This window comes from Trachymyrmex septentrionalis, unplaced genomic scaffold, assembly GCF_001594115.1.
Source record: "Trachymyrmex septentrionalis isolate Tsep2-gDNA-1 unplaced genomic scaffold, Tsep1.0 scaffold9, whole genome shotgun sequence".
Taxonomy (NCBI): Eukaryota; Metazoa; Arthropoda; class Insecta; order Hymenoptera; family Formicidae; genus Trachymyrmex; species Trachymyrmex septentrionalis.
Window position 1 is genome coordinate 2,911,743 of NW_017306091.1, and position 12,032 is coordinate 2,923,774.

Sequence of the window (12,032 nt, forward strand, 5' to 3'; positions counted from 1 at the left end):
AAAAACGAGAAATTTAATATAAAAAATTTTAAATTAAAAAAGCTTTCAAAATGCGACCTTGATATGTATGATGGTTCTTTGGCATATCAAGACCTCATAATTTTTATGCTTATAAGCAGCTTACAAATTGATCTACCACTATGTAGTTAAATAACATAATCTTTTTCTATTAGATACAAATATTTGAACTCAATCATATAAATCATATATAAGTAAAATAATTCCACATTTATCTTATTCAGTTGAATATTACAATTATCATGACACTTATTTTTATTTATTCCAATATAGACCTTTTCTAGTTCACAAATTGCTAGTCACAAAAATAGAATTTTTTTCGGTCAAAAAATTATATTTCTAAACAATTATTAAGACAAAATCTTTCAAAAATAGATATTTTAATAAAAATTTTTACAGACGCATTTTTTCATACAAGTATTATTAAGTATATGTTATGAAATGCATGCACTATGTTGAGATTATAAAATTTGAAGAAATATTTGTAATTTTTACTATCAACTTATAAGTGAAAATTTATTTTTAGTCATCACACATGTAGGATGTAACATTGTTCATGCAGAACTTAACAGTATGAAATTAAAAAATTATTTTCTTTTAGACTTAGCACTGACCATTTTCTAATACTAATCTATCGTTAACATTGTGCTCAGCTTACGGTTTTTTAAATTTTAATTTATTTTTTATTTTATTTTTTAAATATAGCTTATGTAAAAACTATTTAAAAAATTTTATTAAAGCATTTAAGCCCATAAAAAATAAATGAAAATTTACGTTGTATTAAATATATGTGTGTATCTGTTAAATAGAATTAAACTGAATCTAAATGTTTGTTAAAATAGTGTGAATGGTAATGGCTTCGCATACATCTGTATCTGTATATTCTATATGAAAATTACTACCACACACAGTCTTAAACATGACTTTTGTTAATATTGCTTTTAGACAAAAGTAGTCTTTAAACAGAAAAAATTAAAAATCTTATATCATATACTTGAATAATCTCACAAACGTGATGGTCAAGGATGCTGACTTAATAATGCACGTGTAGCCATAGCGAGCATTTTCATGCGACTCGTCGATCGATGATTCGGATTACTTGCTACAAATGTAGCCAATTGATTTTGTAGAGTCATTAGCACCGTGCCCATATGTTCTCGTGTTACGGGATCACTTGGATCTAAATTTAATATTGCTTCTTCCAACCACCTAAAAAAAAATATTTTTATTTAAAAAATATATATTTAAAATATTTTATAATATTTACAAAAGTGTGATATACAATATTTTTTTCATGATTTATATATAAATTATAAAATAATAAATACCTGTGTTTCAATTCTGTACGATGTCCTAAATCAGCAGATAATTGTTGTACGAGAGAAAGAATCACGGGTTGCTGCAAAATGCATCGTGAACCTTGTGCTGTACACGAAAATACTCTTGAAGGTTCTGTTTTTTCACACACTAGTACTACCAATCCCAAATCACTTGCACTCAAAGCCTGTTGAAAAGCGGCGTTTAATTGACCTCTTTGAAGAAGAGACATAACACGTGATTGAGCATCAGCTACAGCGGTTACAGGTATAGCAGGGGTTGTAGCTCTTGATCTACGTTTCAAGAATAAAGTATTTTAATAATATCTTCATGATAATACTTTTAATAATGTTAAACTTTAGATTTATCCTTACCGCGCAGTAGAAATTTCTGTAAGTTGCTGATTTAGATTTTCTCGTATAGAATCACGAATTGTTCGTATAGTACTATCTTGCATCGTCGTTAAAACTCTATTCAATTCAGTTTGTATTTCTTCGCGTACCAATGTTGATAACATTTCGCTTAACTGCTCATTATGACGTTGATTCTGTTTATCGATAACTGTATCAATATGTTGTAAATCTATAAAAAAAAATGTTACATAGTACATTGAAGAAATATTTAATTGTCCTCATATTAACGGAATAAGTTACTTACATTCGCGAGTACCTTTAATGAAGACGTCTTGGATTTGCTTAAACATAATTTGGCAAACCTTTTCCATATTAGGTAAGAGGACAGTTGTAAATGCTTCTTTAAAAGTAACTTCCAAAGCTGGTTTTGCTGCATTTGCAGCTGTCAAAGATAAGGTATCTTTTACATGTGAACTATTTATCAATTCAGTTATATTCTTCTGGAAGAGTTCATCCATTTGATTTGCGTCTAATCTCATTTGATGCTTCAAAGGCTTTACTGTTTCTTCAACTATACACGGTAAGGTACTTTCAATCTTATCTTTGATCGTTGTTTCAAATGTATTTAGAAATTCATGTTGACGAGTCATTTGATCATATAGAGTTTGTTCCAAGTTCGCATTTTGCTGCTGAGACATTCTCGCCAATGCAGATTCTATTCGCGTGGATACTGGTGATTCTTGCCGTAATCTAGTAACCTCTGTACGTAACTCTTTTAGTTCTTGACACTGATCCTGAATTATATCTAAAATAGATTTCAATTTATTATTTAGTTCAATATCGTTTGTTCGCCATGATAATCCAGGATCATCGGTAGGAAGAGACGACGTCTTCGGTTCAACTTTTGTCTTTTGCCTCTGCATATTATTTTCATCATCTTCGGGAAATTCTTCAGACTCTTGCATCGCATGCACACTAACATCTTTAAGCAAGACCATCGGGATATTAGACCAATCTTCATCGGCATTCGTTTTTATTTCCTGCTTGCCGTCGATATCAGTTTCTTCATCTGGTTTGGTAAGAGATAAAATTTCCCTTACTTCTCTAGATGGACTGCTTCCACAACTTGCAGGAGCTTGCTCTTCTATATCATTTTTTACTAGTGGTGGATCAGATGCGTTCAAAGCTTGCACCGCTTGTGCAAGAGGACTACTTGACAAGACTTTCCTCAAATCTGGACTCCCTGGATTAGACTCCAATTCGTTGTTATCTTTTTTTGCAGGTGAACTAAATGCATCAGGCGTCATTAAGTTTAAGCCACCAGTATTATGATTAATTGTTGTTTCAATTGCTGAAGATAAAGATCGTTCTCCCTCACAATTTTCTCCGGACATACCGTTGTGAGTAACGGTTCCCATATCTGGCATATCTTCAGAATATTCCAGCGTATCATGAGCAAGTGTATCTATAAGATAATTGCTTGCTTGCGAGGCAGGTTTAAAAGCAATGTGACATTCTTGTAACGACTTTGGTTGGACTAGATACATGTAAATAACAAGTTGTTCTTCGTTTTCCTCAATCTCTTCACATAGATCTTCTAATGATTCACCAGTCGACCGTATTTTACGTTGATCAGCATCGACAATTCCGAAACTTAGAATTGGATATGGTAGGAGAAACTCTGATACCGTGCTTATGCAAGCTAACGCTTCATTTTTATCTTTCGTAAGACTTAATATATATAAAATTTTATTATATATGTCTGATAAAAACAGATATCCAGCACCAAGATCTAAGCCTGCTTTTAGTACCGGTATTTTGCCCGTGGAAGGATTTGGAGCAAATTTGATTGTTTGTAAACAAGTCCACATTTCGCACGACCATACTTTTAATTCTGAATTATTGTCACACCCCGTCACAGCAAATCTCCAAAATTGAACACTGAAAAATAAATATTTCCTTTAATTATATTCAATTTATCGAATAAAAATATACATACATCGAATTGATATTTTCAAAATACTCACTCAGGTTGATAATTTTTATGATCATCAAGGAAAAACAGACAGGAAATGGGCCGTCCTCCGTGAGGCCTCCATTGATGTAAACAACGTGGTTGCGGATTGCCATTGTGAGAATTACTATGAAGGAAGACTTGAAAGAATTTTACTTCTCCATCTGTACTAGCCGTTGCCAATGCAGTGCCATCTGGACTAAGGGCGACTTCAACAATACTTCCCGAGTGCTGATTAATTTCCATCATGCCACCACTTTCTTTAACACTTGGATCTGTTGCCTTATTTAGAAAAGAAATTGAGAATTATTTATCGTATATGTTTCATATGTAATAAAAATTATGGAATATATGTTTATATACCTCTACTGATCTAAAGTTTGATGCTATTGTTGCAACCGACCACAATTCAACCTTGGAACCACGTGTTAGGACTAATAATTTTGATACTTCATCTCCATCAGAAGCATCCTCCTCCGGGATGTATGGGCACCAAATCACTCTGTGACTAGTTGGAGAAACATCTTCTGCGTCTACTTGTAATACTAAACTACATAATAATTCAGACGGTGTAGGTTCAATTGTGTGTATAAAAAGTGATCCTGTATAATCGATACACGCAAGAATTGCATTTGCAACATGAGCAAATGCAAGATCTTGAATAACACCACGCATTCCTCGCAGCAGAGATCTATGTTCTAAATCCTTGTATACAACACGGACTACCCCACCACCGGTACCAACTAAAAGATGGAAAATTTATCTAAATAGAAGTATGATTTGAATAGCTTCTATAAATACATGTTGTATAATTAATTTTAAAAAATCAACTTTTTTATTGAAACATTGTAAAAAGCATTTCAATTTGCAAAAAAAAACCATTGCAAACAGCAAACCTCAATCTTAATAAAAATTACCTTTTAAACCATAAGCTAAATATTTTCCAGATACATGAACAGCCAACAACTGGCCTGTGTAAAGATGATGATCCCATGTGAAGTCAACAATATTTTTCAACTTCACTTTAGAACTACCATGGTTATGATCACCAGGAGAAGGGATAATGGTCACATTTGTGCTACATAATCCAACTGAATGTTGATCCTCCTGTCCATTAAACTCTCTGTAGAAATAGAATGCTACATATCAAAATCCTCATACAAATTAAAACTTACATGCTATATTTATTTATATCTTTTTTCCTTATTATTAATATAATAAAGAAAGAAACATCAAATAGGCAATACAAAGTATATATTAATAAAAAAATGCTAAGCATGTTAGATAAACACTTGTTTCAAGTTGATATTTATGATTGATTCTTATTTAAAATCACCTTAAATATATATATTCTTAAAAATATTATAAATCAGTCACTTTTGGCCGGTATTCACAGTCAATTCTTATATTTAAGACTATCTTAAGCATGATCTAAAGATGTCATGAACTAATCAGAGAGCTATATTGTATTTTAAGATATTATTTTAAATTGTCTTCTAATAAGAGCAGAATATGAACATATCCAGCAAGCTGTATTAGCATTTTGAGACACTATTTAAATATTAAAATAAGGTCAAATTATGAATACCAGTTAAATCTTAAAGAAACTTATGTAAGGCCAGTATTCATAGTTGGATTCTTATATTTAAGTATTTAAATATTTTGTTTTAGTCTTAAAATATCATAAACCAATCACAAAAGGTATTACTTAAGATGATCTTGAAATAAAAACAGACTATGGCTACGTTTATACTATGCACTTAGTTTGCGATCTATACGATGGATGTTTTTGTTTAACTTACAAGATAAACAAGGACACCTATTTTATAAGCCACAGCCTAAATGCATGATGTAAACATAGCTTATGAATACCCTAGAAGCACATATAAAACCATGATATTTTATCGAAATATACTAATCAATGTAATATACCTTAAACTCTCGTACAGGATATCAAAAACAGAATAAGTCAAAAATAAAAGTATTATTTATTAAACTATATAAAAGAATATTTATTTAACATAAATTCATAAATAAATTTTAGAAACACACAATTTGTTCAAATTTATTTTAGTTATACAGTATGTAAAAATAAAATAGATTATCTATGTTATCTGATCCATATATATTAATATCATATTTTTGCGATTTAATAAATATTAAAAGTCTTCTATTTTTTAGTTGCTCTGTTTTAACGTTCTACTTGTCTTCTCGAGAGTTTAATGGAAAGTGGCAATTACAATATTTTCATTTTTGTAACAATTAGAGACACAAGACTTCATACTTATGGTCCTAAAGGCTCTAAAAGCTCAAAAACTCTAAAAGATCTCTCGACGAAACTTACACAGTCTGCTGGAAGTTGAGATGCCTCAGGTTGTCCTCCCCGGACTTACTCATACCGTCGGCCGTGTTCCTATAAAACAAATGAATTTACGGATTTGCACGACCCGGGTCGACGATTCCTAACCCCAGCCGGCGATGCCGCTGACCTGCCCCCACGGCATTACGAGATCAATCTCTCTCACCTCTCGGGCATAAATGCCGTTGTTTCTCGCCGTACTGCTCGTTCAAGATTAAATGGATCAGTCGAGCAGCTGAGCGCTCATCACCGGCACCGATTCACCGCGATCTCGGGTAAGCACCAACGCACACGCGAGACCAACTCGGTATCTCTCAACGAAAGTGAAACGTCAGGCGGCCATCACCCGGACACCCACTTGTATAATTACGGCTGTATTCCAAAATTCATTGCCAGCGCTGAAACTCTACAGTCTGCGTTACATGTACTATACATTTTCAGCACTGACAGTGAATTTTGGAACACAGCCTACATCTACAAAGTGAAGCCAGTGCGGGCAATTCCTGTTAAAGTATAGATACATTTTTTGAGCCGCTCAAACCGGTCATTTTAACGATAAGAAGGATCACATAGTCAAAATTGATGAATATCAATTTTCATTACGTGAATTTTTATTATTGAAACTGTTTTAAGTGGCTCTTGAAAATATCTTATCAGCTGTTTGAATTCAGTTAGTGCCATTCACTCACTTGAGTATCCGATTGGTTGTTGATGAATGGCTAGCTCCACACAGTATCTTCTAATTGGTTGATCCAGTGGAAAAACTCAGCATCATGTGAGTAACAGTCAGACAGAAATCTGAAGAGAGTCCATTATCTCAATGTTTTACTAAGGCACTAGAAATGCTTTATTTTGATGGATCCACGAAAAACGGGATGATTCTTTTAAGAAACCGTGTATTCTGATGTATTTAATTTCTGATAGGTTAAAGGATGCGGTTCACTTGACGCTACAAATGCTTCGAAACTTTTAAATGATTAATCGGAAGAAAGAATTTTATTAACTGGCCAATCAAAAAATGCTTCGAAGCATTCGTAGCATCAAGTGGACCGTAGCCAAAATTGTTTATTTTTTATTCCGAAATTTCTTATTCCTTTTATTGTGCGCAGGAGGGTCTTAAGTTTGCATTCAACAGCTCCCCTCCCCCTCTCTTAGAGTCTCTATAAGAGAGTCGCATCAATTTGAAGTAAAATGGCGTCTAACAAGGACTCTATTAAGGACTCTAGATTGTATACAACCATCGATGAAATACTATTAAAGATCGTCAACCATGGGCAAATTTTCGGCGGTATAAAAGGGTCCCAAGGGTCCAGAGGTGGAATTGAAGAACGCTGACATTATCGACAATTGATATAAATTTGCTATTATTAACATAAATATTTGGTTCATACATTATTAAATTCATGATTTTTTATTACTATTTACTATTTATAAATGTTCCATAAATAAATATGCATACTTGTAAAGCTATAATATTCTATATATAGCAGAAAAATTACAATTTTTTTCTCTGCAGTTATCATCTCTGTTGATAATCACAAACTTTGATGATAGCACTGAAATCACAATTTTAAAGAAGTTCGAGTATTATTGAGTTCTAAATGCATAAATATGTCCACTAAACTAATAAATCACAAAATTAATATAATATTTTCAGTTTTTAACTCTTAATTACTTCAATATTTATAAGAACGCCAACTCCCGTAAGGATGTCGGTTTTTAATAGTAGTGATACAATGTAGAATGTAGAATCATTGTGGAAGCTTTGATTAATAATATGATGAAATTATTTTAATTGAAATTATTTTAAATGTATCAAAATTATAAATAGGTAAGCCTATATATTATTATAAAGGTTTCGAATTAAAATTATAAAAAATACAGATATTATGTGGTAGAAAAGCATCGAAAGTGACATTCTAATTTTGTCAATCATACACAATTGTCAAAATGGGCGTCAAAATTTAAAATTACCAGTATAGCAGTTTGATGATGACAAGTCATTTTATTGCAAAATAAAAATATTGTTAAATGTTATTTTATTACTGTTTCGTATCATCACTATTTCAGTTCCAAAAGTCTAAAACTAGTTCAGCTATAGAAAACAGATCTACTTCTGTTAATATTTTGTAATTTAATATAAATTCTACTTGTCAATATTATTTAATTTAATGTAAATTCTACTGTCACAATTTTTAAAATCTAAATCATTGCGTTCACGATACTCGAAGTGAGGATACAATAGCATCGATGATTGGTTCCACCATTTTACTTCAAAGCCAATGAAAATTTGTACAAGATTGACGCTCTCTACCCCCCCCCCTCCACCCCCTGCCACTTATTGACAAAGCTCGCGCGTTTAGAATTTGAAATGTCAAATCATTTGCGACAATTGAGAAGCGTAATGGCGGACATGTGAGTAGCACGCGCGGATAACATCGTCGATTTTGATGCAATTTTCATAGAAAGAGGTATTTCTCTTTGTTTGATATAGCGATTATGGATTATTACAAATTCGATGTTTTTTCTCGCACTTTAAAAAGGATTTAAAGGATAAAAAGCTGTTTATTTCAGATAATTGGCGTAATGATAGGAGAAGTAGTTCTTTGTAGCGCGGCGAAACTGCAGCCGATTGTGAGTATAATTTTAAATGTATAAAGAAGATGTATCGAATTGAGAATCTATATATTAAATTTCAGACGCAAGTAAAAGGCTAATTTTATTTATACGTGTTGCTCACGTAAAACATTTGCATTGCATGGATATTTCGTCTTTGTCCTACTTTTTATTCAACTATAAAACTATGAAATTCACTCTGAAATTAATTGAAATATAAATACATTATACAATTAATTTGAAATTCTGGAAGATCGGGAATTTATTGATAGGAAGGAAATAAATTTTCGATAAATTTACATTTTATTTCTTATATTATATTACACTATAGACAGGCTTTTCATTCGCGTATGTGTCTATCCTTTGGAAAATGGCAGTAGTGCTCAAACGTACGTAGACCCAAAAAAAGATGGCAGTAAATTCAGCTAATGTCGCTCCACAATTAAGTAGCGCTTAACAAGTACGTTCTGTATGCCAAACATTGTTTTGGATCACGTATGTTCATCGAAAGCGAAGGGGGAAAAGTGAATCGGATTGTGTAATGGTACCTCCAATAATATTCAATTTTTGTATAATTATTAACAATGTTAGAATTGAAAACGTCCTTACTTTCATATAAGGAAAAATTGGATCATTAGATTCAAATAATTTTTTAATTATTTACAATATTTTTCCAATTAAAGGAAAATTACAGGAATTTGTAAAACTGAATTTTTAATTTAATTTAGACGAAGAATTAAGTAGTTTGAAACTGTTGGCATTAATTGCTCTCTTCAATAGAAAAATATAGAAATTTAAAGAGATTTATGAGCCAAGTAAATGAAGATAATTTTACAAAATAAATATTTTTACCAAAACTTTTTAAATTATCTATTTTTATGAGAATCCACAAAGAAGATTCTGTTATTTAAAAAAGATAAAAAACGGGAAAGATGAAAAATAAAGAATTTCTTGTCAAACAATAAAACTTATTTGAAATTTCTTACTAGTTCGACTGTTATGTCGCCAACAAATTTTTATTCTGATCTTATTTGTGACAATTATTTGCACGTAATTCTGTTAAATAATCTGCATAACTACGTCAATTTCGTCGTTGTCATTATTGTATAATATTAGATTATATAATATTAGTTTGTCACTTGTTTTTTTTCTGCATATTGAGAAGTCAGTTCATTGATTTTTATTCTGTGCCAAGACAGTATGCAGGGATTGATATAGCAATTCTTATTTAATCAAATCTTAATTTAATAAAATTCTAATTTTACATCCGATTCACGCTTCACAATCGCATTCTTTACGACGAAATCGCTATAATGTTCCAGAGACTTGGCGAGGTCCTTCTTGGAATATTGTTAGTACACAGTATGGTTTTTACCTTCCGACTTTCGTCTCAAGTATTAGCAATCGTCGTAAAGCTGTGCCCTCAAATTTCCAATAGGTTCTCGTGGCGAATATCTTACATTTTCCCGTACTGCCGTATAACGAGTAATTTTTGGGTCTTTTCGTATCATATATAATGTTACACAATGACAAAGCACACTGAGACACTGCGCCAATCCAATAGAAAAACAATATCGTCGTTATTGTGCCGTTAGTATTCACAGATCGAAGGGACGTAGAACCGCAAGGATAGACTCCTGTATGTCCCCGCGGCGATTTTTTTCACTCTCGTCGTTTTTCATTTTTCTAAGAGTTCGCTCGCTAGTAGGTAACGACTCGAAAATTAAAACATTTTCCTTCATCGATTACAAGTTTTTGTTTATAAGCGTAGTATTTCGATTTATCTAGCGACTAATCGACCGCGTTAATTGTCACGTAAATCATATGCGCAATTGCGATACAAAAACAATGACGATCATGAGTGATCAGTGAGTGGAGAGTAAGCTAAACCATCTACCTAGTGAAGGTAATATTGTACTTTGAATTATTATAAATGTAAACTATGCTATGTAAAACTTCCACTTATAATACTTGTTGCTCTAGAATCAATTAATTGTCAATCACGCGTTATTCTTTAATTTATTCCGCGTAATATATTTGACGCAAGTAAAATCTAAATAGCCGCGAGAGATGTCGCAAAAATGACGGTTTAAATATTACAAAAGATTAAAAGTTTGCACGAAGATATGAAAATTTAAAATCTTTATCGTTTATATATCGAGATGGTCCCTGCGGGATTTTAAATTGTATTGTATACATTATTTCTTTGGCTGCGTATATATATATATATATATATATATATATAATTACAAAAACATAATTTCATTTCACTACAATTAGATTTAAAATTGATATATCTCAGATTTTGTATCGTACTAACAAAATGTGTCTAACAAGTGCACGGAAATATAGAATCTATGATTTAATAGACGATACATTTAATGGCTATATTAGGGAGTTACTTCTTCCTTAATGTTTACGGAAAATCTTAAGAAATGATATTGAATCGATCGTCATTGATGTACAAAGTTTAAATTGGAATAACAATAGCAGAGAGAAGAAAAGAAGCGCGTTTGGAACCGTTACTCAGATCAGCGTAAGATTATTAATAATATAGGTAGAATATCGGTATGAAATTACGGTTTCATACACGTAATAAGACAACGTATATTAATGGATATACAAGAGAAATTCAGTTATAATTCTTTATGGGCACGAAGAGTGTAGAGACATGAATGTGAAGTGTGAATGTAAAAAGTATAATTTAATTATATACAATTATCAAAAACAATAAATATTCAAAATAATATAAACGCAGGTTGTATATTCGCTATTCGGTTATAATTCGCGAAGGTTAAATAATATTCAGTTAAATAATATACAGTGACGTCACCATTTCGTGATAATATTTAATCAAATATTATAATCGCGAATATTATACCAAATATTACAATATGCTACGTAATCGCATTTGATATGCTTATGATATATTGCTGTGACTTATAAAATAAATAAATAAATACATCATACAGATAAATAAATAAATAAGTCATGATTTATGCCTTATTAAGCGTTTACGGCTAAGCCTTGGTACAAAAAACCTATAGAGTTAATTGAGGAAGGTATATAACTCGTGTTTGACGGACGGATTCGTGCAAAGGAGAACCAGAATTAGGAATATATCACGTATCACAAGCGAAAATATCGACCAGTCCAGTCCATCTGCTTTGTTCATCCTTCTACGCTAGAGACGCTAATTATTCGGCGATAGATCGTGAAAGAATCGTATCCACATCCATTATTTATTAAGTTGAAATAGTTTCAACTCCACTCTCGTTTGCACGATGCCGCATAATACTCGCCGTGTTAATATGGTCGGTATTCATAGTCGATTCTTATTCCAAGACCGTCTTAA

General features: G+C 31.8%; 1 protein-coding gene and 1 long non-coding RNA gene across 2 annotated transcripts; one reads left to right on the plus strand and one right to left on the minus strand.

Annotated features, from left to right (window-relative positions):
* Positions 1-798: 798 nt before the first annotated feature.
* LOC108755697 (enhancer of mRNA-decapping protein 4) lies at positions 799-6,303 on the minus strand. The gene is made up of 9 exons (XM_018498865.1): positions 6,228-6,303; positions 6,047-6,115; positions 4,620-4,825; positions 4,066-4,445; positions 3,716-3,984; positions 1,993-3,629; positions 1,710-1,917; positions 1,347-1,628; positions 799-1,227 (listed from the first exon to the last, which is right to left on the minus strand). Exons 1-9 carry the CDS (start codon positions 6,236-6,238, stop codon positions 1,038-1,040), a joined length of 3,252 nt encoding a protein of 1,083 aa, XP_018354367.1. The 5' UTR covers positions 6,239-6,303; the 3' UTR covers positions 799-1,037.
* Positions 6,292-7,249, plus strand: LOC108755723. Its single transcript, XR_001939784.1, has 3 exons — positions 6,292-6,336; positions 6,733-6,836; positions 7,171-7,249. It is a non-coding gene; the product is annotated as an uncharacterized LOC108755723 (long non-coding RNA).
* Positions 7,250-12,032: the final 4,783 nt, after the last annotated feature.